At 46.2% G+C, this 26,330-nt stretch overlaps 2 protein-coding genes across 3 annotated transcripts in view; both read right to left on the bottom strand.

Moving 5' to 3' along the window:
- The window catches only part of LOC106546893 (adhesion G protein-coupled receptor G1-like), a 45,021-nt gene extending 38,828 nt beyond the window's left edge, over positions 1-6,193 (bottom strand). Inside the window, exon 1 of the mRNA XM_087729331.1 lies at positions 6,061-6,193. The gene's annotated coding sequence lies outside the window, so the exon portion shown is untranslated. The remainder of the gene's footprint in view (positions 1-6,060) is intronic.
- An 8,468-nt stretch (positions 6,194-14,661) lies between these two features.
- The window catches only part of LOC106541166 (adhesion G protein-coupled receptor G1), an 83,516-nt gene continuing 71,847 nt past the window's right edge, over positions 14,662-26,330 (bottom strand). For both annotated transcript variants that reach the window (XM_087729568.1, XM_087729567.1), the window contains exons 10-14: positions 26,148-26,266; positions 23,579-23,847; positions 22,144-22,252; positions 17,392-17,660; positions 14,662-15,084 (exon numbers count right to left, since the gene is read on the bottom strand). In XM_087729568.1, coding sequence (XP_087585694.1) covers positions 14,969-15,084; positions 17,392-17,660; positions 22,144-22,252; positions 23,579-23,847; positions 26,148-26,266 — 882 coding nt within the window. In that variant the 3' untranslated portion in view covers positions 14,662-14,968. The remainder of the gene's footprint in view (positions 15,085-17,391; positions 17,661-22,143; positions 22,253-23,578; positions 23,848-26,147; positions 26,267-26,330) is intronic.

Here is a 26,330-nt window from a genome sequence, read left to right as displayed (position 1 = left end):
CACCTGTATCTTTACTCCCGAGTCAGCCCTTGTTCAGCTGTTCCTTTCTCCTGGCAACTCTGCGCATGTGCACATTGGGAATAGGCTCGAGCAGTTCTTCTGCCCCACTGATTTCCGACTCCGAAGGCAGCTGATAACTGTCAGATGGCCCTGGCCCCCTCTCTGCCTCCGACGCAGAGCCCTCCTCAGAGCCTTCCCCATCCTCCAGGATTGGCCCATGTTCCTCCCCAACCTCCTCACTGTCCGAGTCTGCCACCAGCTCCACTGGCCACTGGCGGGCCACAACACTGGGTCCTTGAGACTATCAAATCCAACCCTCTGCACAGGGCAACCAGAATCTACTTCATTCATTCATGTATTCATTCATGCATTCATTCATGCATTCATTCATGCATTCATTCATGCATTCATTCATGTATTCATTCATGTATTCATGTATTCATGTATTCATTCATTCATTCATTCATTCATTCCCTGCCTTTATTATTTTAACTCAAGGCAACCAACAAAGACAATAGGGCTTCCTTCTCCTATTTTCCCCACAACAGCCTTGTGAGGTAGGTTGGGTTGAGCGAGAAGGACCAGCCCAAAGTCATCCAGCTGCCTTTCATGGCTAAGACAAGACTGAAAGTCCATTTTAGTCAGATTCTATAAAGGTTTGTGCCAACTTTTCCCTAATTCTGTAAACTGCCCTGAACCAAACATTTCTCCTTTTTTAATCAACAGCCACAAAATTTAACTTTGCAGCCTTCTGGCAGAATTACATTTCCACTCCTCCTGCGAACAGCACAATCATTTAAATAGGGCACATAAAGTATCTTAAAAACATCCTTTAAAGAATCTTCAAAGCATCCTTAAAAGAAAACCAGACAATTGTCAAACTGTTTGGCAGCTGCCTACATCAAAAGAAATTCCTTTTCCTCTAATCTTGCGTTGAGCAAGATTAGTTGAGGGAAAAAGAGAGGGATTTGCAAGAATGCCAATAACTGGATTATTTTAAATATAGAACCAATAAGTTGCTGTTTACGTTAATATAGAGACTGGTTTACTTTCTTTCCAACAGCCTTCCTGTGATCTGGAGAGGATGCAGGACTAACATAACCATCTTCTGAATCTTTATCCATGTCATCTTTTAAAATGAAGAACAGGTTTTCATTGGAAAACTTAAAGGCAGTCGAGTCCTTGAAGAAAATAAGTTAGGAGGCCTGCAGCCATCTTTTCTTTTGGATCTCAGGCCTGCCACACTTTCTATTATTCTGCTATGCATTTTCTATTGTGGGAAAATGGGAGGGGGGATTATACAGAGTTAGATGCTATGTAGCCATAACAAAGGTCTTTCTAGAAAGCCAAGGTCATCCTTTGTCTTTGCACCTCTTCACCTGGCCAGAACTGGATGGGTGGAACTGCCAGCATGGCAGTGGAAGATTGGACCATGAGATGGGCTTGTCGGTGTTGGGGGCAGGATCTTGAACTTTCAACTAGGTGGAGAAACCTGGGAAGATTCGGGTTTTCCCAGATGTGCCAACATGGCTCTCTTAATAAATTGGAACTTTGAGGAACACTTTGCCTCGGACTCTGATTTACTTTTGGGTGCTATTTGGGACCCTGACACAAGTTTAATCTCCTGTATCAGATGAACTGCACCCTAAGGTTCTTAAGGAAATAAATGATAGTCTGGCTAAGCTATCATGTCTGAAAAATCCCGGGGAACCAGAGAAATGTCAAATGGCTGGAAAAGAACTATCCCTAACTTCAAACAGAAAGAAAGGAAGATTTTGAAAACAACCGGCCAGTCAGTCTGACTTCAATATCTAGGAAGATTCCATTGAAGGCACAAAGAGCTCAAGAGAAAATAGGTTGATCCCTTCTCCTTTGAGCTGCTACAAAGAATAGGGAGGTTAACTTATTTTCCAAAGCACCAGAAGGCAAGGCAGGAAACAATGGATGGATACTAACCAAGGAGATAAGCAACCTAGAACTAAGGAGGAAATTCCTAATAGTGAGAACAATCAGCCAGTGGAACAGCTTGCCTTCAGAAGTTGTAGATGCTCAGCGTCAGAACAGAATATTTTGAGGATTGTCAAATTGGAACTGGATAATACGTAGATAAATATACAAAGGAGGATAAGGGATATGTTAATAAGATCAAAGTAGCTATGTACGATAAGTAGAAACTGTATTTGTCGTTCTGTTAAAATAGTTATGGAAGTGACAAAGCCAGGAAGGCCCCTCTATGTCCATTGTTTTAATGTTTATTCAATAAAATATTTTTTTGGCTTGTTTGGCTCGCGTGCCAAAAGCAGAGGGCAATCGGGTGCGGGCATGCCATACCCATAATGCTATGCCCACGACCCCAGTGCGCATGCGTGCACGACCCCAGTGCACATGCATGCACATGCCAATGCTCCCCCCCATTTTTGGCGTGCTTTTCTCGCCCTCCCCGTGCTCCAGAGGCTTTATAGGAAAACAGCCTCCTCCACCTCCCACCCTCAGAAGCCCTCCAGAGGCTTCAGGAGCTTCCCTGAAGCCTCCGGAGCACGAAAAACCGGCCCTACGGACAAAACAGAAGTTCAGGAACGGACTTCCGGTTTGCTCATAGGGCTGGTTTTATCCCTCTGGAGCCTTCAGGGAAAGCTCCTGAAGGCTCCTGAACGCTCCGGAGGGCTAAAACCAGCCCTACGAGCAAACCGGAAGTCCGTTCCCTAACTTCTGATTTGCACGTAGGCCCAAAAAATGGCCGAAAAAAAGCCGAAGTCAGCTGGCCAGCACACCTTGTGTGCCCTGATGAATGGCTCCATGTGCCCCCTGTGCAGGGGTGGGTTTCTCGCCCTGTTCCAACCGGTTCGGTTGGAATGAGGCCGGCGGCATCCTTGCGCATGTGTGCGGCGTCCTTGCGCATGCGTGCGGTGCGCGCGTGCATGCACGTGCCGCACGCATGCGTACTTGCATCTGTACGATGCTCCAGCTGCTCCTGGAGGATCGCGCAGGCGCTGTATGCGTCCTGCGCATGCATGGAAGCGCAGAATTCATCAAAACCGGGTAAGGAGCGGGCGCATGGGCGCGCGCGGGCGCAGGGGGGGGCTTCGCCGTTCCCGGAAGTTACTTACTTCCGGGTTCGGCGACCAACCGGTTCGCAGGGACCGCCGCGAACCGGTTGAAACCCAGCCCTGCCCCTGTGGCACCCATGCCATAGGTTCACCATCATGGGTATAGGGTCCCTTGCTTGAGCAGTGGGTTGGACTAGAAAACCTCCGAGGTCCCTTCCAGCTCTGTTGTTCTGTATGAGAATTTTGAAAATGCAAAGATTGTTAGAAATCAGCCTGAATTTGTCCTGAGAAAATTTGCCAACTAACCTTTTGTCTCAGTTTTTTCAACCATCAGCTTACTTAATCGATAGAGGGAATGCTATTGACATAATATACCTTGACTTCAGCAAAGCATTTGAGAAACACAATGACATGCTGATTAACAACCTATTGTGGGGTACACAGAGCGACACAGTTGGCCCCAAAATCAGAGGGGATGCATGCATGGAGCCTCCTCAAAGTGGAGGCATATATTGTAGAAATGCTGCCAGGATCAGTCCTGGCACCTCTTTTTGTCAATAGTTTTATTAAGGATTGGGGTGAAGTGATAGAAAGAATGCTTATCAAATGTTCAGGCGACACGAAAAGTTTAGTGGGGAGAGAATTAAGCAGCCTCTGACTTACAACCATTCATTTAGCAACCATTCAAAGTTATGGTGTGGGGGGAAAGTGACCTACAACCACTCCTCGCACTTATGACCATAGCAGCATCCCTACGGTCACATGATCAAAATTCAGGCGCTTGGCAACTGTCACATGTTTATGATGGTTGCAGCATCCTGGGGTCACGTGATCACCATTTGTGATCTTCCCAGCCCAAACAAAGCCAGAGGGGGAGTCAGACTCACTTCACGACTGCATCACTCACTTAACGACTACAGTGATTTGCTTAACAGCAGTGGCAAAAAGTTTATAAAATCAGGCGCAACTCAACAGCTACCTTGCTTAGCAATGGAAATTCTGATCTGTGGTCATACGTTGAGGACTACCTACAGCTAAAATGTTAAATAAGGCAGCAATGACACTCAGGAACATCTGGGTGAGTTACTGCTAGGGTACCCAGCAAATGACAGATCCATGTTTGAAGTTCACCCCCTTTTAACATGATGCCCATAACTTATGGCATTCAGTCCCACAATTGTGGCCAACTGTTATTTTCATGTCCGCAGACAGCTCTGGCTGAATACAATGGGTTAAAAACAATAGAATGAAATTTAGCACTCAGCCGCACAGCTGTTTGCTCCCATATTAGCTTTCCCTTCCACAAACCCAGTGTGAGAAACACCAAACGATTGATTCTTGAAAAAAGACATTTCAAAATAGCTCCCTGTTGCATACCGGATGTGAACCACCAAGCCAAGTGACATGGCAAGAATAACAGAGTTGGAAGGGACCTTGGAGGTCTTCTAGTCCAACCCCCTGCTCAAGCAGGAGACCCTATACCCTATATAATGGAATACATTGCATCCAGTTTTGGTCGCCACGATAGAAAACAGATGTTGAGACTCTGGAAAGAGTGCAGAGAAGAACAACAAAGAGGATTAGTGGGCAGAGGCTAAAACAGATGAAGAACGGTTGAAGAATTGGGCATAGCTCGTCTAGTAAAGAGAAGGAGCAGGGGAGACATGATAACAGTTTTAGCAATAGCAATAGCAGTTAGACTTATATACCGCTTCATAGGGCTTTCAGCCCTCTCTAAGCGGTTTACAGAGTCAGCATATTGCCCCCAACAACAATCCGGGTCCTCATTTTACCCACCTCGGAAGGATGGAAGGCTGAGTCAACCCTGAGCTGGTGAGATTTGAACAGCCGAACTGCAGAACTGCAGTCAGCTGAAGTAGCCTGCAGTGCTGCATTTAACCACTGCGCCACCTCGGCTCCTGTTTTGCAGCATTTGAGGAGCTGCCCCAAAGAAGAGAGGGTTGGTTTATTTTTCAAAGCACCAGAAGGCAGGACAAGAAACAATGGTTGGAAGCTTGTTAAGGAGAGAGCCAAGCCAACCTAGAACTAAGGAGAAATTTCTTCACAGAAAATTAAGAAGAATTAACCGATGTAATGACTTATGTTCAGAAGTTGTGAATGCTCCAACAGTGGAAATTTTTAGGAGATTGGACCGCCATCTGTCCAGAATGAGTCCTGTTTGCCCAAGGAGTTGGACTAGAAAACATGAAGTCTTAGTGCTGCTTTATAAAACCCCAGTAAGGCCACACCCGGAATACCACAATCAGTTTGGGTAACCATACTACAAAAAAAAAATGTTGAGACTTTGGAAAAAGTGCAGAGAAGCGAAGTTGATCCAAGGCCTGGAGACAAAAACATATGAAGAACGGCTGCAATATTTGGGTTTGGCTAGTCTAAAGAAAAGAAGAATTAAGGCTGACATGATAGCAGTCTTCCAGGAGTTGAGGGGCTTCCACAAAGAAGAGAGGGGTCAAATTATTATTTATTATTATCAAATTATTATCAGGACAAGAAACAATGGATGGAAACTGATGAAAGAGAGACGCAACCTGGAATTAAGGAGAAACTTTTTAACAGAGAGGAAAATTAACCAGTGGAACAGCTTGCCACCAGAAGTGGTGGGTGCTCCATCACTGGGGATTTTAAAGAAGAGACTGGACAGTCACTTGTCTCTAATTGGATAGGGTCTCCTACTTGAGCAGGGGGCTGAATTAGAAGACCTCCAAGGTCCCTTCCAGCTCATTCATTCTACCTCTACCTCCCGTCCAACTCTGTTATTCTGGAGTCCGGGGGTCCGGAGGGAAGGCCCCGAATCAGAGGGACCCCCCCCCAAATCCCCCCAGGAAAACCAGCCTATTGCAAACCCGCTTCTGTCCCCACCTTGCAAGAAAAGAGGGCCCCAGACCCTCGCTTCGGGCTCAGCTAAGTCCCCCTCCTCCAGTGCAGCCGCGTCGTGGGAGCGCCCAGGTGGCGTAGTCGCAATCTTGAGGCGGGGAGTCCCGCCGCCGCTTACCTGCAGCCTTTCCTCTGCCGGCCCCCGCGCGCTTTCCTCTACTGCGCTGCCCTCTTTCCCGGCGCCAGCGAAGAACTCAGGCGACGATCAGCGGGGGTTTGATCTGCGCGGATCCAGGCGGGGCTTTCCTTTCGTGTCTCACGTGGGGACGGTCACGGCGGGGAGGGGAGCAGCTGTCGGAGGCGTGGGAAAGGCGGCCCCTTCGCATCCCCTTCCCGCGAGTGGAATCTGGTCCTCCGCGGCGGGACGGGCGGGGAGTGAGGCTCTAGGAGACGAGGATCGGGGCGGAAGGAAAAGAGCATCCGAGATGCGCGCGTCTTGGAACTGGGGATGCCGAAAGTTTGTGGGTGTCGGCCTCCCCCGCAGTTTGCAAACCAGCAGACACTTTGACGCGGCTCGCCCGGCCGTCGCTTCGTGTTTGAGGCTCATCTCCCTTCGCTCCTTCCTCTTCTTTCCTCCTTTCTTTCCTTCCTTCCCGTTTTTGGCTTGGGCAAGAATAAAAAATCACCCACGAACGAGAAGAATGCAGAAGGATCTTTTCTGAGAGCGATGACCTTGGAGGATAAAATGTCTTTGTCAGCAAAGCTCTTCTTATTCTACAAAATAAGAGCAATTCGTCTGCAGAAGGACTTGCCTCCAGAAGTTGGGGAACTTTTTAAAGAAGAGATTGGACAGCTCTTTGTCTGAAATGGTACAGGTAGTCCTCGGTTTATGACCTCAATTGAGCACGCCCCCCCAAATTTATGCTGATAAGTGAGATGGTTATTAAGTGAGTTTTGCCCCATTTTAGCAATAGCAGTTAGACTTATATACCGCTTCATAGGGCTTTCAGCCCTCTCTAAGCGGTTTAGAGAGTCAGCATATTGCCCCCAACAATCTGGGTCCTCATTTTACCCACCTCGGAAGGATGGAAGGCTGAGTCAATCCTGAGCTGATGAGATTTGAACCGCTGAACTGCAGATAACAGTCAGCTGAAGTGGCTTGCAGTACTGCACCCTGACCACTGCGCCACCTCGGATTATGACCTTACATGTCATGCTTATTAAGTAAATCACTGCAGTTAAATTAGTAAGCTGGTTGTTAAGTGACTCTGATTTCCTCATGGACTTTGCTTGTCAGAAGGTCACAAAAGGGGATCACATGAACATGGGGCACTGCAACCGTCATGGGCTCTGGAGGGCCCACCTGCCCACCCATTCTCCTTACCTGTATTTGAGGTCTTCGGCGTCGTGGAGGCTGGAGCGTTGCGGAGGTTCACGGAGGCATCCGCAGGAGGTAAGGACGCATGTGCACCGTACCGGTTGCAAACGGGTTCCGGAACCCACCACTGGATGGAAGGCTGAGTCAAAAGGAAGGAAGGAAGGAAGGAAGGAAGGAAGGAAGGAAGGAAGGAAGGAAGGAAGGAAGGAAGGAAGGAAGGAAGGAAGGAATAGTGTTTAGACTTATATACCGCTTCACAGTGCTTTATAGCCCTCTCTAAGCAGTTTACAGAGTCAGCCTATTTGCTCCCAACCATCTGGGTCCTCAGTTTACTGATCTCGGAAGGACAGAAGGCTGAGTCAACCTCGAGCCAGTCAGAATCAAACTCCTGGCAGTGAGTGGAGTCAGCCTGCAATACTGCATTCTAGCCAGAGGTGGGTTTCTGCTGGCTTGACATGGATTGGGCGAAGCAGTAGTGGCAGCAGCAAGAGGCTCCGCCCACCCACCCAGACATTTCTGTGCATGAGCAAGCGTGCGCACAAGCACAAGTGAACCAGTTGTTTTTTAAAAAATGGAAACCCACCACTGATTTTAGCCACTGCTCATCATGGATGGATGGATGGATGGATGGGAGGGAGGGAGGGAGGGAGGGAGGAAGGAAGGAAGGAAGGAAGGAAGGGCAATAGTAATAGCACTTAGACTTATATACCACTTCACAGTGCTTCACAGTCCTCTCTAAATAGTTTACAGGGTCAGCCTATTGACCCCCAGCAATCTGGGTCCTAAACCTCAGACAGATGGAAGGTTGCGTCAACCTTGAGTTGGTCAGGATCAAACTCCCGGCAGTCAGCAGAGTTTGCCTGCAATACTGCATTCTAACCACTGTGCGTCATGGATGGATGGATGGATGGATTGGAAGGAAGGAAGGAAGGAAGGAAGGAAGGAAGGAAGGAAGGAAGGGCAATAGCCATAGCACGTAGACTTACATACCACTTCACAGCGCTTTATGGCATTCTGTGGATGGTTTAAAGAGTCAGCCTATTTGCCCCCAACAATCTGGGTCTTCATTTTACCCACCTCAGAAGGATGGAAGGCTGAGTCAACCTTGAGCTGGTCAGGATCAAACCGCTGGCAGTGGGCAGAGTTTGCCTACAATGCTGCATTCTAACCCCTGCGCCACCTACGGCTCAAAATTAATAAAAATAAAGGAACAGCAGTTATCACTCTTGGGACGTATAGAGACAATTAAAATGAATATTTTACCAAGAATCTTATTCCTGTTGCAAGCCGCACCTATTAATCCAGGTAAAAAATTCTTTCAAGAATTAAACAAAATAACCACTAGGTCCATTTGGCAAGGATGAAAAGCAAGGATTAAACTAAAGTCAATGCAAGACAGCAAGGAGAGGGGAGGCTTAGCATTACCAAATTGGGATTTATATGCATCAGCAGTAACAATAACACGGGTGAAGGATTGGATAGAGCTAAAGAATAAAAAAAAAATGACCTTAAAAGGTCATGATTTGCAGGCAGGCTGGCATACATTTCTATGGGATGATAAAAATAAAACACACAAATACTTTCAAAATCATTTAATCAGAAGAGCGTTATTGCAAAAATGGCTCAAAATCAAAAAAATCCACTATGTGAAAATCCCAAATTGGCTATCACCGACAGAAAGGACCACTCACCCAAACTTTATAGATTTGAACAAAATGCTTAGATACAGAGACTTAATTGATAGACAGGAAAATTTAAAAACAATTGAAGATCAAAACATGAAGGTTGACTGGCTAACTTACCTCCAAATCAAAACTAAATACAATAAATATACTAAATTATATGACATCGAAACAGAACCACACGAATTGGATAAAATTATTCAAAGCTCAGATAGAAAGATGATAGGGAGAATATATAAATTCCTCCTGAAGTATAAAATGGAAGAGGAAATTGTGAAAGAACAAATGATAAAATGGGCACAGAACTTTCGCTATAATATTGAATTAGACAAATGGGAAAAATTTGGGGGAACAAACTTAAAAATTACACTATCAGTTGCATACAAGGAAAACCAGTACAAAATGTTTTATAGATGGCACCTGGCACCAACAAGGTTAGCTAAAATTTCAACAAATACCTCCCCAAAATGTTGGAAATGCGAATCAATACACAGAACGTATTACCATTTATGGTTGACCTGTGAGGAGGCTAAAATCTTTTGGAAAAGGATCAAAAATTGTCTGGAGGCAATAACGGGTTAAAATAGAATGGAAACCTGAAGTTTTTTTATTAGGAATAATGTCTGCAAAATACAAAAAAAAAATCCAGTATTTAATACTACATATAATTACGGCGGCAAGGATTGCCTTTGCCCAGAAATGGAAAAACAGATTAATTCCAAGCGAAGATGAAATAATAAGAAAGGTTATGGATTGTGCTGAAAAGGACAAACTAACTAAAGAAATCCAGGGAAAAAAAGAATCAGAATTCTACCAGATATGGGATCAATGGTATAGGTGGATGGAGGAAAGAAACAAGAATCAATGAAGGAATATAACAAAACTCAAAAAATAATAGTTATGAATAAAACAAGAGGGTTAAGAATGGTGAAATCCGAATGAAATACAATAGAAGGAGAAATAATATAAGGTGAGCGATATCGATTGATAATTGCTATTAGAAAGAACAGGAAGCTCCTGTTCGTATTGTATTGTGTAAATGTGGTGTACGTCTAAGTTTTGTGTGTGTGTGTATTTTACATGTTTGTTAATTAAAAATTTAAAAAAAGGAACAGCAATTATGCTGTGCTAAATTCAAACCAACGCCGGGAGTGCTGAATGCCACCCAAGCTCCTTAACTGGGAAAGAACACTTTGGCAATGGCAGCCCGTCTTGTCAGTTTCAAAAGCTAAGTGAAACTGATTGCGGGATTCCCCTATTTGTATCAGCTGACTGGCCATGTCTGAGTTTCCAGGCTAAGCGGAGGCGGTCCGGTTGAGGTTTGGGATGGGAACCCATGCAGAAGTCCAGAACTGGAAAGCAGAGGTTGCAAAATGTGGCTGTGCCAATCTCCTTCTGTGGTGTTGGCAGCATTATTACGGCATGGAAAATTAGACAGGCCTGGAATTGTGGTCTGTTTGAAGGAGGGTTTCCATCAGGCCTGGGATGGATACATTCGCCCTGCGAACTGATCAATATCAATTGTGAGCACCACTTAGAATGAATGAGCTGCAAGGGACCTTGGAGGTCTTCTAGTCCAGCTCAAGCAGAAGAGAACCTATACTATTTCAGATAAGTGACTGTCCAGACTCTTTTTAAATGAGGAGTCCTGCCTGATTACATTGCAGGTAGTCCTCGACTTAAAAGCCATTCACTTAGTGACTGTTCGTGACATGAACATTTTTCATACTTACTTTTGTCTCATCCCAATGGTCATGTGATCCAAATTAAAACGCTAGGCTGCTGACTCATCTTTATGACAGTCAGAGTATCCTGGGGTTACGGGATCCCCTTTTGTGCCCTTCTGACAAGTCCATGGGGAAGCCAGGTTCACTTAACAATTGTGTGAAATGCTTAGATACCTTATTAATTGATTTTGTTTCAGAATATGTTATAAAGGTGTAATGTTATTGGAGGTTTATTGAAATTGCGAATGAATGCCAGTAGGTGGTTGTGTCTTTAAATACAAATGATTTCAGATAAAAGCATGTTTAAATAATTGTAGATAAATGAGAATTGTGGTACATTGATAGTAAAATATATCAAGATTTTTGTTTTAAAATGTACAATTCAATATGAATGAAGTATAAGTAATGACTGTGGAAGAAACGCACGAAATGTATTTGTAACCAATCGACACGCTTTTTACAAGATGTAATGAAGGATGGTTCATTTTTTGTGTTTTTTGTTTAATTAAAACAATAAAACACTTTTCAAAAAAAATCGTGTGACTCACTTAATAACTGCAGTGATTCATTTAATAACTGTGGCAAGAAACGTTGTCAAATAGTGGGCAAACGTAACAACTCTCTCACTTAGCAATAGAAATTTTGGGCTGAAATGAAGTCATAAATCAAAGATTAACTCTACTAGGGACTGTAGGAGCAGTTCATTTGCAAAATAGAGGACAATTTCTCTAATGCCAAATACCACATTTCTTCTCTCTTTTTCTCAGTTAAGACATACAGCCAGCGACTTGGGGAAACTGCTTTGAACTCTGGAGCAAGGTTGTTGTTGTTTTTTCTAATTTAGCACCTTACTCTCTCAATCCTGCTTCCAATTCCATCCAGGGATGTTCGTAGACTACTTTAAAATAGGTTTATCTTTGAATGTCCCTAGTAAAGAAAATTTGCATTGGGTGGTCTTTTAACGCCCTCTAGAGGCAAATCTAGACAGCATACTAAAAAAACAGAGACATCACCCTGCCAATAAAAGTGCATATTGTCAAGGCGATGGTTTTCCCAGTTGCAATGGATGGTTGTGAAAGTTGGACCATAAGGAAGGCTGAGCGCCAAAGAATGGAGGCCTTTGACCTATGGTGCTGGAGAAGACTCCTGCAAGTCCCTTGGACTGCAAGGTGATCCAACTGGTCAGTCCTAGAGGAGATTAACCCTGACTGCCCTTTAGAAGGCCAGATCCTGAAGAGGAAACTCAAATACTTTGGCCCTCTAATGAGAAGGAAGGACTCCCTGGAGAAGAGCCTAATACTGGGAAAGATGGAGGGCAAAAGAAGAAGGGGATGGCAGAGAATGAAGTGACTGGAGGGAGTCACCGAAGCAGCCGGCGTGAGCTTAAATGGACTCCAGAGGATGGTAGAGGACAGGAAGGCCTGGAGGAATGTTGTCCATGGGGTCGCAATGGGTCAGACACAACTTCGCAACTAACAACAACAGAGGATGCACCACATTTGCCATGTGTCCAAGATTAGTCTTTATTTATTGCTGCTCTTCAGTTGATCAACCTTCCAGCACTTCTGGGTGGTTTATAGAGTCAGCATCTAGCCACCAACAATCTGGCTCCTCTTTTTATCGATCTCAGAAGGATGGAAGGCTGAATCAACCAGTCAGGATTGAACTTCAGACTGTGGGCAGAGTTAGCCTCCAATACTGCATTCTAGCCACTGCTCCCCCAGGCCTGACAATGCCTGGAGGCTGTGCGGATCTGGATGTGGAGGAACAGGCTCAGGCTCAATCCATCCAAGACTGAGTGCCTGTGGTTTCCGTCATCCCGATTTGTGCATCTTGTTCCATCTTTGATGATAGGGGGAGAATCTTTACCCCCCTCAGAGAGGGCCCGCAATCTGGGAGTCCTCTTGGATACGCAGCTTAGTTTAGAAGAACACCTGATGGCCGTGACCAGGGGGGCCTTTTACCAGGTTTGCCTGGTACGTCAGTTGCGCCCCTTCCTGGATCGGGATGCTCTGTGCACAGTCACTCATGCCCTCGTCCTTTCTCGCCTGGACTACTGTAACTCTCTCTACATGGGGCTGCCCTTGAAGAGCACCTGGAGGCTTCAACTGGTCCAGAATGCGGCTGCGCAGGTGATCATGGGGGTACCTAGGTGGTCCCATGTTACACCCCTTTTAGGCAGCCTGCACTGGTTGCCGGTTGTCTTCTGGATGCGATTTAAGGTACTAATTATGACCTTTAAAGCATTCCATGGCTTAGGCCCAGGATACCTGAAGACCACCTACTGCCACCGGTAGCCTCCCACCGTCCAGTGCGATCCCACAGAGTTGGCCTCCTCGGGGTGCCATCGGCCAGACAGTTTTGGCTAGCGACCCCCAGGGGAAGCACCTTCTCTGTGGGAGCACCTTCCCTCTGGAATGAGCTGCCCCCAGAGCTTCGTATGATCCCCGACCTCCGGTTCTTCCGACGCACCCTAAAAAGTTGGATTTTCCAGCAAACTGGCCTGGCCTGAAGAGAATAAAATATAGGATTGATTTTGTTGTTAATTTTAATTTAATTTTTAAAATTTTATTGTAAATATCAATTGGGTTTTTTTGGATACTTTATTTAATGCCCCTTTTAATTTTTGTAATATGTGTTTTCTTTTATGTTGTACGCCGCCCTGAGTTCTTAGGAGAAGGGCGGCATATAAATCCAATAAATCTAAATCTAAACCTAACCTAAACAATAAATAGCTAAATGAATGATGACTGTTGCCCTTCTGGACCATGTATGAGACCCAAAGACAGACACTACCTTTATTTCATGTTTTTTTGTATTTTATCCAGGAGACAAAGGAGGGAGATCATTTGTGGTCTTCTCTTGCATCAACATTTCTTAGGTAAACATTCAAAAGAAAACGGGCCCCAGAAGAAAAGAGGATAGGCAGAGGGTCACTTCATGGAATTCGAGAGCCGGAAGGGACCCTGGAGGACTTGTAGTCTAACCCCTTACCCAAGGCAGGAGTCCTTCTACCATCCTGGACAAATGATAGTCCAATCTTTTCTTGAAAACCTCCAGTGTTGGAGCACCCACCACTCCGGGTGGCAAACTTTTCCTCTGATTAATTGCTCTTACAATCAGGAAATCGGCTTTTCCTGCCTATGTGCAGGAGCTTACTTGTTCTGACCCAGCTTCACAAACACAAGAAACCCTTGGTAATTAAATCAATGATTTCTTTATTGGGAGCGGCAGCAGCCCCAGCAAAAAGTTTCTCTTTCACCGCAGGCTAACAAGTCCCTCCGGCAGGGAGATGAATAGGTGTCTGCCACATCTATTCATCTCCACCTCCTGCCTTTCATCCCCAGAGTTAGGGTGGGCCTCACTAGCAGCGATGGCTCTTCTGTCCTGAGGGCCGGCCCATAGATTTCCACTGCTCTCCGCTCCTCTGCCACATCTATTCATCTCCGCCCCCTGCCTTTTATCCCCAGAGCTAGGATGGGACCTCACTAACAGCGGTAACTCTTCCTTCCCCAGGACCGGTCCACGGGTTTCCACTGCTCTCCTCTCCTCTGCCTACTGTGCATCCACCTGTCAGGCACTGGACCCTTGGCACTGTTCCTCCTCTTCCTCATCAGCCACCTGCAGACCTGGGGGCTGTTGACTCTCCATATGACGGCCCAGGCTCCACCTCCCTCCCTCCCTCCCTCTCTTTCTCTCTGTGTTTGTGTGTGTGTGTGCCAGCTCCATTCCCTCTTCCCCCTTCGGAGCTCACAGGTTGCCCTGATGCTGACCTCTGACTCCCACGCCTCTTCCTCCTCCTCCAATTCGGCTGCTGGAGGGGCCGGCAGCTGAGAGCCCACAACATTACTTTTCTGAACACTGAACTGCATTTTTACTAGTGGGAGGTTTGCTAAAACAGGGGGGCTCCCAAGAACAGGGTGAGACAGGCTTAGTCCCAGGCCTCTTACAGTCCCAAACAACCAGCCTGCACACAGAACACAAACAACTAGTATTTTGAACTATATTTATCCAGATGTAATCACATCCGCATGAATAAAATTTGTCTTTAATATACATAGTTTAAATTTCCATGTACTCTCATAAACTTTTTACACCAGAGGAATTTAAAAAATAGTAATATTTACATTAGAAAAAAAAAGAGTCATACACATATTGAAGGAAAACAGATCAGTGTGGTCTCTAAGCTACCCAGAAGTACGAAGTCACCCAAGTCCACCCAAGAATTGTTTGGCTGAGTTTCCAAGAAGATCCTCCCATGGACGTTTCACACCCAAAGTCCTCCCGGCCAGGAGAAGGTCAGATGCTGGTGCTGCTGGATTGGAGCTTCAAGCTGTTGGAAGTCGAGCACTGCAGGGATTTCGACCTGCGAGACTGCAGCACTTTGGCCAAGTACCAAAGGAAGATGAAGAAGCCTGGGGAAACAGGAGAAGATCACAGATGTTAAGCAGTTCCTGGAAGGAAGTGAGGAATTTGGACACATGAATAAAACTGCAGTGTAATGTATTGTAGGAAGAACCTTGAGGAAAGGAGGAAGAGCTGCAGCCAAGGCAACAGATAGATAAAAGGAATTTGAGTCCAGGGCAGAAATGCAATCTGAGAAAGCATGTCAGATAGGAACTTCCCTACACGTGAAAATAGGTGGAAATGTAATCAGATTCGCAAGTTTTTATTACTCTAACTCTTATAATAAAAGTATACAGTAGACAAAGAATAATAGAGCAGGAAGGGACCTTGGAGGTCTTCTAGTCCAACCCCCTGCACAAGCAGGAGACCATATAACATTCCAGACAAGTGGCTATCCATTCTCTTCTTAAAAGCCTCCATTGATCAAGCACCCATAACTTCTGTAGGCAAGACGTTTCACTGATTAATTGTCCTCGCTATCAAGAAATTTCTTCTTAGTTCTAGGTGGCTTCTTTCCTTCATTAGTTCCCATCCATTGTTTCTTTAGGTGCTTTGAAGGGTAGGTTGAACCCTCTTCTTTGTGGAAGAATATCGGAAGACTTATCAAGTCACTCCTAGCCCTTGTCTTCATTAGATCAGACATGCCCAGTCCCTTCAACTGTCCTTCGTATGTTTTAACCTCCAGTCTGATAATCCATCTTTGCTGGTCTTCTCTGCACTCTTTCTAGGGCCTCAGCAACATTTTTGTATAGGTTTCCTAACTTTAAGCCACGGTGGCACAGTGGTTAGAGTGCAGAACTGCAGGCTACTTCTGCTGAATGCCGGCTGCCTGCAATTTGGCAGATTGAATCTCACCAGGCTCAAGGTTGACTCAGCCTTCCGTCCTTCCGAGGTGGGTAAAACGAGGACCCAGATTGTTTGGGGACAAATAGGCTGACTCTGTAAACCACTTAGAGAGGGCTGTAAAGCACTGTAAAGCGGTATATAAGTCTAAGCACTTTTGTTATGGCTATTTGGTTTCCATGCAGCAGTCTTTTCACCATCAGATCTGTCTGTTGTGGATAGTCAATGGTGTGGAAGGGCTGGAATACAGAGTTGAATCACATTCTTTGCATTGGTCACCACACTATAAAAAAAGATGTTGAGACTCTAGATTCTAGAGCTGTGATGGCGAACCTGTGGCACGCATGCCACAAGTGGCACGGGGAGCAATATTTGCTAACATAGCAGCCCTCGGCAGCCCTCAGCTCTCACGCGCATGTGTGCTCCATACAAACTGTTGAGGGAGATCTTTTTCGCCCTCCCCAGGCTTTAGGAAAGCCTCCAGAGCCTAGAGAGGGCAAAAAACAGGCCCAACGGGGCCACCGGAAGTTCGTTTCCAAACTTCTGGTGGCCCGTTGGACCTGTTTTCCTCCCTGCCCAGGCTCTGGAGACTTTCCTGAAGTCTAGAGAGGGCAAAAACAACCTCTCCCAAGCAGAAAGCCTCCAGAGCCTGGGGAGGGTGAAAATCCCCCCCACGCCTGGGGGAGGGGGTGTCACTGGCGCATGTGCAGGTCAGGAATCACATGTGCATGCGCAGGTCGGGAGTTACTTGCTGTTAGCCATCACTGTTCTAGAGGCTAGAAAGAGTGCAGAGAAGAGCAACCAGGATGATTAGAGGACTGGAGGAAAAAACATATGAAGAATGGTTGCAGGAACTGGGCCTGGCTGCTCTAGTGAAGAGAAGGACCATCACTTTCACAAGCTCAGTGTCAGTTCCAAGTATCATGTAGAATTAAATCAGAGTCCAAGGCAAAACTATCCTTTTGGTTCTAATTTAATAAAGCAGACATCTTAGGCACATCTATGTTAATCCCAATACTGGAAATGACATCACAATTCCACCCAGTTAAATGTTCATGATCTTGTCCCATGATCTTGTCCCCACACCCACAATCCATCACATGGTCCAATCTTCTTCCACGCTGGCATCCACACCCGGCTGCTTCCGACCAGGTGTGAAAGTACGGAGACAAAAGATGACCTTGAGCTTTTAGTAAAGAATGAAAACAATAACACATTCAACAATCCTACTCCTTCTATTTCCCCCCTCCCATCGACTATACTAATGAAACAGCATAATGAAATAAGAGAAAGTGTGGCAGGCCAAAATTCTAAAAGGAATATAATTGCAGGCCTGGCACTCAGATTGAATTGAAAAGAGGAAGTCACAGAGCCAAAATGCATCTCTCTCTCGTGTTGCGTGAAAATCCAGGGGACAAAATCTGGCAAAGTAACAGATCTCAAGACTAAGGGGAGCAGGAATACTCACTGACCTTGGAGAGAGTTGATGATGGTGAAAAGATAGACAGCCACCAACTTAAAGGTCCCGGAAGCGAACGCAAAGAAGACCAGCCCCCAAGGGATGCCCAGGACGCAGCTCAGGCCCAGGAGCATCACTGCATATCCCCAGTGATGCTCTCGGTGTCTCAGCCTGAGAATCTCATACACCATGGTGCCCAGCATGATGGTGTTGAAGAAGAGCACCAGGCTTAAATAGCCCAAATTGAGGAAATTGTTGATCTCTTTTTTGGTAATCCAACAGCTGGAGAAGAAGAAGAAAAACACAGAATGGTAAGTCTAGGCATTATTTAATTAGCTGGAAGATGTATGAAAACTGGAATATGAGCATTCAAATACGCTGGGAAATTTTCCTTAAGCTGATTGAAAACAGAGTAATTTCCAGGATACTCCAGTGCCAATCATGAATGTGATGCATCCCACACTCTTTGTGGCCTCTGTCATGCCCCGATTCCCTCGTTCTCCAAGAAACTGGATTGATGGAAATGATGTTATAGCAATACCTGGCTAGAGGTGTTTTTATAATGAGCCACAAGGGACCAAAAGATGGACCATGCTAAGCGGGGGCTTAATGAACCTAGTCACAATACATCTTGATAGAATCTAGAATCCCAGGACTGGAAGGGACCTTGGAGGTCTTCTAGACCAATCTACTGCCCAATGGCATATACTATCTTGGACAACTGTTATCCAATCTTTTCTTGAAAACTTCCAGTGATGGAGCAACCGTCCATCTATCCATCCATCCATGTTATCCATCCATCCATCCATCCAACCATCCATCCATGTATCTATCCATATTCTCCATCCATCCATCCATCCAACCATCCATCCATGTATCTATCCATGTTATCCATCCATCCAACCAACCAACCAACCTTCCATCCATCTATCCATGTTATCCATCCATCCATCCTACCATCTTTCTATCCATCCATCCATCCATTCAACCATCCATCCATCCATCCATCCATCCATCCATCCATCCATCCATGTATCTATCCATGTTATCCATCCATCCATCCAACCATCCATCCAACCAACCAACCTTCCATCCATCTATCCATGTTATCAATCCATCCATCCTACCATCTTTCTATCCATCCATCCATCCATCCATCCATCCATCCATCCATTCAACCATTAATCCATCCATCCATGTATCTATCCATGTTATCCATCCATCCATCCATCCTTTCTATCCATCCATCCATCCTTTCTATCCATCCATCCATCTATCCATGTTATCCATCCATCCATCCTATCATCTTTCTATCCATCCATCCAATTAACCATCCATCCATCCATCCATCCATCCATCCATCTATCCATGTTATCCATCCATCCTATCATCTTTCTATCCATCCATCCATCCAATTAACCATCCATCCATCCATCCATCCATCCATCTATGTATTTATCCATGTTATCCATCCATCCATTCATCCTGCCAGCCGGCCAGCCAGCAATGGAGCACAATCATGGTTGGGTGATTAGAAGAAATTGATCTAGGAAATTATTATATATGTGAAATTCAAATATTAAACTGAAAACCTAAAGAGAGAATGGGAATCTGTGTGAACACCCAGAGAACAGGTAAAGTGGGATAACCTGGAAGAGTCTTTAGTTGACATGTTACATCAACACATGATTTAATTATTTCTGGGGACTTTAATTCTAGGGTTGGCAATACTGAACTGAATTTAAAGGATAAAGATCTTTTTCCCCCATTGAAGGCCACTTTCCCTCTGGAACACAGGTGGGTTCTGACTACTGCTGGTTCGTTCGCATCTGCGGCACATGTGCAGAAGCTAAAAATAAGATGAAGGCAGTGCCCGGAAAATCGGTTCGGGGGCATGGCAGGCCTGGGTTGCTGCCGATTCCACTGACCCAGGCAGCCAAACCACTACCAGTTCAGCTGAACCGGTCCAAATCGGTAGGGATCCACCACTGCTCTGGAACATATACACTATATTGCCAAAAGTATTCGCTCCCCAATCCAAATAATCAGGATCAGGTGTTCCAATCACTTCCATGGCCACAGGTGTATAAAATCAAGCCCCTAGGCATGCAGACTGTTTTTACAAACATTTGTGAAAGAATGGGTTGCTCTCAGGAGCTCAGGGAATTCCAGCATGGAACTGTGATAGGATGCCACCTGTGCAACAAATCCAGGCGTGAAATTTCCTTGCTCCTAAATATTCCACAGTCAACTGTCAGCTGTATTATAAGAATGTGGAAGTGTTTGCGAAAGATAGCAACTCAGCCATGAAGTGGTAGGCCACGTAAACTTGTCAGTGTGTGACCTCACAAATGCGCTTCTGGAAGAATGGTCACAAATCCCCATAAACCCACTCCTGAACCTTGTGGACAGCCTTCCCAGAAGAGTTGAAGCTGTTATAGCTGCAAAGGGTGGCCCGATGTCATATTGGACCCTATGGATTAGGAATGGGACGCCACTTACAGTAAGTTCATATGCGAGTAAAGGCAGGTGAGCGAATACTTTTGGCAATATAGTGTATCTCATGATAAGGGCTTATGCTACCTTGGAGTATCAGCTTCTAGGGCAGTGATGGCAAGCCTCTTCAGCATCGTGCGCTGAAAAGAGAGCACATGTACGTGAGGGCAGCACCAAGTGCTGAAAAGGGCATCTCCTTTGGGCCACGACCAGGGAGAGGAGTTGCCCAGGTGGCATCCGTGTGCGGGGAAATGTACTTCTGTGTTCCGGCACGCACATGCGCGTCACCAGGGAAGTCTTCCAGTTCACTACCATGCATGCGCGCATGCCGGTCACCTGGCTGGAGCGCATGCTCACACCAGAAAACGGAAGACCAATACTTCCGGTTACCGCGCTGATCGATGATCTCTGGAGAGCCAGGGATAGGGGCCATGCCTCTATCCTAGTGCTCCTTGACCTCTCAGCGGCCTTCGATACCATCGACCATGGTATCCTTCTGCGACGGTTGCGGGAGGTGGGAGTGGGAGGCACCGTTCTTCGCTAGTTCTCCTCCTACCTCTCGGACAGGTCACAGTCGGTGTTGGTCGGAGGGCAGAGATCGACCCCTAGGCCCCTCAACTATGGGGTGCCGCAGGGTTCGGTCCTGTCCCCCCTCCTATTTAATATCTACATGAAGCCACTGGGTGAGATCATACGTCGGCACGGGATAAAATACCACCAATATGTGGACGATACACAGCTGTATCTGTCCGCCCCGTGCCAACTCAGTGAAGCGGTTGAAGTGATGTGTCAGGGCCTGGAGGCTGTCAGGGTCTGGATGGGAATGAACAAGCTTGCACTCAATCCCGACAAGACTGAGTGGCTATTGATGCTTCCTCCCAAAGATTGGCCATTTACTCCATCTCTCAGGCCGGGGGGTGAAATTATACACCCCTCAGAAAGGGTTCGCAATTGGGGAGTCCTCCTGGATCCGCAGCTGACATTAGAACATCACCTGTCAGCTGTGACCAGGGGGGCATTTGCCCAGGTTCGCCTGGTGCACCAATTGCGACCCTACCTGGATCAGGAGGCCCTTCGAATAGTCACTCACGCCCTTGTGACCTCAAGACTGGACTACTGTAATGCGCTCTACATGGGGCTGCCCTTGAAGAGTATTCGGAGACTTCAGCTTGTCCAGAATGCAGCCGCGCGAGCGATTGTGGGTGCACCTCGGTACACCCACGTTACACCTATCCTCCGCGAGCTGCACTGGCTGCCCATTGGGCTCCAGACACGCTTCAAGGTGCTAGTTGTTACTTTTAAAGCCCTACATGGTATTGGACCTGGATACTTGAGAGACCACCTCCTGCCAATTACTCCCTAAGACCTATCAGATCCCACAGACTAGGCCTCCTCCGAATTCCATCTGCCAGCCAGTGTCGACTGGCAACTCCTCGGGGGAGGGCCTTCTCTGTGGCTGCTCCGGCCCTCTGGAACGATCTCCCCATTGAGATCCGGACCCTCACCACCCTTCAGGCATTCCGCAGTCACTAAGACCTGGTTGTTTCGGCAGGCCTGGGGCTGATGAATTTCCAGCCCCACTTGAATGTTGCGACTGTTGTTGTGTTTTAATCTGTCTGTCTTTTTTCTTATTTGTATCCCCTTCCCTATTTGGTTGTTAGCCGCCCTGAGTCTCTCGGGAATAGGGCGGCATACAAATTGAATAAACTACAACTACAACTACAACTACAACTACTACTACCAGCATTGCCGCAACCACATTGGCCAGCTGATCGTTGCATGTGTATGCGGGGCAGAAGTGCGGAAGAGGAACGGGAAACAACACGTGTGCCAGCAACATGGCTCTGGGTGCCACTTCGGGCAGGTGGGTCATAGGTTCGGAATCATGGTCCAAGTGCAGTGATGGCTAACCTTTTTGCCATTGTGTATCAAAAGCAGGGGAGCGCGAGGGTGTCCCGTGCATTCCCAAACTTCTGGGTTGCCCGTAGGGTAGTTTTTCTCCCTCCGGAGGCTTCAGGGGAGAAAAACTGCCCTACGGGAGGGTGAAAAATGGCCAAAAATGAAGGCTGAAATCAGCTGTCCATTCTCATGGTCCACTGCGCACTGGAGCTGACAGAGCAACGTCCTGCGTGCCCTAAGAAATGGCTCCACGTGCCACCTGTGTCATAAGTTCGCCATCACTCTTCTAGGGCTTTTAATCCTCAAGGAGAAATGCATTTTTCTGAATGGACAGTAGGGGGCACTCTTTGTCTATGTGCCAAGAACTTACATGGTTGAATTGGTGTATTCACCCGCAGCCTGGTAGATCTTAAAAGAGGAAGGTCCGTAGTGCGATTGATCAATCATGAAAATGAGACACACGATGAACAAGGGAAGACCTGCAGAGGAGAACAACCGACATTAGTGGTGCTTCCACATTTGCTCAATCAGAAAGCTTTAACTTTCCCATGGATTTAAACTATTTCCATACTGTCCAGTGGGTTCCGGACTCCATCGCAGCCGGTACGCTGTGCACGGGGCCAGGCGTCCTAGTCGGGCATGGACACGTCACCGCCCCGTGACACCCAGCTGCTCGGCGGAGGTCACGCAGGCGCCATGCATGCTGTGTGCATGTGCGCAATTGGGCGGTCGCGTTATAAACAGCTATGGAACGTGGCGAGGCGGGTGGGCCAAACGAGCCACCGTACCGGTACGGTGGGTGCTGCTCCCGGCTACTTCCGGTACAGCCGTACCAATCCGTACCGCCCGGAACCCACCGCTGGTCCAGTGTATTTTTCCCTCCTTTCTTCCCCAGAGACACACTGAATAAAGAAATACCCAATTGAAAATGGAACCGGAGAACCTAAAATGAGAGCCAAGTGAAATTTGCAAGATAATCAGAATCGTGGAGGACCCTGTTGGCAGAGAGCTGTTTTATTCTAGCAAAATAAAAATGGACTCAGAGGACAGCTTTTCTTATGAGCAAATTTGATTTAAAAATGCTTTTTTTAATTAAAAACACTAATTAAATGATGCTACCTGTTCATCAAAAAAAGAGAGATTCGTTCGGACAATAAGGGAAGAGATTTTAAGAAGCATAATGTTTTCTTAAGAATGTGAAGTCCAAGATGTCTGTAGAGATTCCTGGTCATCCAGATCATGGTTGTCCCAAAGGTGCTTGTTTTTTCCCAAGAGGCTACAGCACTTTCTGGTTTTTCTTTGAAGATGTTTCACTTCTCATCCAAGAAGCTTCTTCAGCTCTAAGAAGCATCTTCAAAGAAAAAAAAAGAAACTCCAGTTGCCTCTTGAAAAAAACACCTTCGGGATCAAGTCCCCCCAAAATTGAAAAATGTCTAATGTATTACAATCAAACACGATGCCCTCCATTTAAATCCAGGATCTCCAACCTTGGGCAACTTTAAGACTTGTGGACTTCAATTCCCAGAGTTCCTCAGCTGAGGTTGGAGACCCCTGATTTAAAGGCAGACATGATATGGCCCTTTTTTCTTCTGTGTCTACATCCCGGAGGTTAGCTGTGAGAACGCAGCTCATCTAAAGCCACTTCCTGAAGTCACAGCAGAAGCTGGTCTAAATGGAAGCTTTGCATCAGTCTTTTGTGGCTGTGCCCACCTTCTTCCTCTCGCTGTCTGCTCCGCTTCGCTTTCTAAAGAGCTGGCTCGTTCTAGATGACTAGAGGTTTCCTTCCCAAAGCTTCTGCCACTTACCCCAGCCCACCACGCAGAACTTGAGGACCAAATGTTTGACATAGGAGTTGAAGACTTCGACCACCAGCCGGTAGAGACTGTAGCCCTCAATGGCCATCCAAGTGAAGCACGCAAGCATGGCAAAGTGCAGGAACATCCCACCAGTTTTGCAAGCTGTGTCCCCTCCAGTAGGAGCCAGGGGCACTGCGATGAGGAAGCTCATGTCCAGGAGAAAGATGGCCCAGAGGAGATTCATATGGACATAGACAATGTGGTCTCTCTGCTTCTTCCTGTGGAGAAAAAGGAGCATCATGATTCTTTTCTTGGTTGTATAAAGCTCACAGCTGCAGCCATGGGAAGTCTTAACACCCGTTGTAGGAAAGGGTTTGATCCCCAAGAATCCCTGAGTTACCGTATTTTTCAGAGTATAAGACGCGCCTTTTTCTCCCCTAAAAGATGGTAAAAATTTGGGTGCCTCTTATACACAGAATGTAGCCTCACCCACCCACCGTCCGCCACTTTGGCCTCTGCCTCCCAGCAATTTACCTCCTTGCAGCAAATGGGGAAAATGGGACATGCAGAGGTTGCAATAGGCTATAGCAATCCCTGCAGCCTGAAACAGCTGATCATCAGGAGAAATTGAAAGTGAAACTTGCTGTTTGCTCCACAGGCAAATTCCTGGGAGGCAGAGGCAGATGTTTTTTTTTCTTGTGCTAATGAGGCTGTTTGCTGTTCGCTGCAAGGAGGTAAATCAATAACTATAAATGCCTACAGAATGTTCAAATTATTAGACTTATTTTTTAAAGACTGTTTTATTATTGTTCTAGACAGCTTAACAAAATGAAGAAGCTTTTTAAAATAAATGCTTGATCTGAAGAGGCCCAGTGCTATTGTATCTTCTTTTAAATAGCAGAGAACAACTATACCTCCAGAAAGCACATCAATTTTAACAGCATCTGTACAAGTATAGTCTGAAATGTAACACTACAAACAGTGTATATTGTCTGTACTGCTTGCTGTTTGTTGCAAGGAGGCAAATTTCTGGGATTCCCCCCGCCCCTTGTTATCCTTCCCAAAATCTAGGTGCGTCTTATACTTTGAAGAGTCTTATACTCCCAAAAATACGGTATCCAACCTGCTTCCCTCCAGATGGTCAATGGGCCATTCTCTTTATAACCAATCGACACACTGTAAGTAATTGGAGAAGAGTTTTTATTTTATGTGTGTTTATGTCTTTGTTTTATGTTTGTCTAAAAATAAAAACTTTTTTATAATTAAAAAAAAGGACTGAACCAGCCTAGCTACCAAACAAAAGACCTTCAGCTCCAGGATGATGGGTTAACCTTCAGGGCAAAGCCGTTCAGCCACAGTAGGAATTACCCAAGACCCTTTCAGAACACAGGCCCCTCCATTTCATCACCCGCAAACTTCAACCAAACTTATCTTAGACAAACCTATAGGATTTGTACATGGCCACATGGGAGTCTGACAACAGCCAATAGAATACACGTTCTTGCACAGGAACAGGAAGCTCAAGTGCAAAGCCCAAGAGGTATAAATACCCCCCCACTCTCAATTCCATGTGTTTAGCTACCCAGAACTCATGTACTTTTGCTCCATCATTAAACCATCTTTCCAATCAGCCTTCACATTTCCAGTGTCTTTCTCCCAACTTAGAACTGAACTAGATGGATATTTCTTCCAGCAACTTGATCCCTGAGTTATCTAGCCTGCCTCTGTTAGAGATGCCATCCTTCGCTCACTTCTATGCTTCTTTGAGATGCCAGTCTGCCCTACGTTATTGGGGGCAGGAGCTGGGGGGTGGGAGTTAGGGAAGGGACTTCAAGCAAGACACAGGAAATCAGAAGCAATAGTTGTGGCGTCTGGAGACATCTCAAGGCCATGGTCCTGGGAATGGAATGCAGCACCTATCTACCCAACCTGCAATTATATTCCTTTTAGAATTTTGGCCTGCCACACTTTCTCTTATTTCATTATGCTGTTTCTTTAGTATAGTTGATGGGAGGGGGGAATAGACTGGAGTAGGATTGTGGAATGTATTGTTATCATTCTTTTCTAGAAGACCAAGGACATCTTTTGTCTCCGCACTTTTACACCTGACCGGAAGCAGCTGGGTGGAGACGCCAGCATGGAAGAAGATTGGACCATATGATGGATTGTGGGTGTTGGGACAAGATCATGAACTTTTAACTGGGTTTGAAGTCCAAAGATCATTGTACGTCTCTTCTTGGTTCTAGGAGACTCTAAGCTGCAGTCATGAAAATTCTTAGAACCTGTTGTAGAAAGGGGCTTAATCCCTAAGACCTGATCCTTGAGTTGTCTAGCCTGCTTCCCTGCATATGTCCTGCAGACCATTCTCATCATCCACTGCTGTTGGCCGTGCTGGTTGAGGCTCGTGGAAGCTGAAGTCCAAAAGACCGGACAGCCACAGGTCCTTGACCTCCATCCATCTCAGAAAACATCTATCCTTCCAGTGCACACAAACGCCCCCCCCTCCCACAAACCTTTGCCCAGAGTGTCCCCTCCCCATTGATAGGTTGCACCGATTCCCCACCCCACCCCAACCTACTTTGAACAAAGGAAAAAGAAGATGGTGAAGAACGAAGCTAGAGCTGAAATGATGCAGCCGATGTAAGTCACAATCGTCAGGTACTCATAGTGGATGTGGTCTATGTCTGGAGATGACACCTATAGAAGAAAAGAAGGAAGTGGTTTAGGAAGCACGAGAGGTGAGAAAAGATCACAAGAAATC

Source organism: Thamnophis sirtalis, unplaced genomic scaffold (genome assembly GCF_051295495.1).
Source record: "Thamnophis sirtalis isolate CommonGarterSnake01/CBP01778 unplaced genomic scaffold, rThaSir2_p1.2 scaffold_14, whole genome shotgun sequence".
Taxonomy (NCBI): Eukaryota; Metazoa; Chordata; class Lepidosauria; order Squamata; family Natricidae; genus Thamnophis; species Thamnophis sirtalis.
The sequence above is the reverse complement of the archived record's forward strand: the minus strand, read 5'-3'. Positions and strand labels throughout refer to the sequence as shown.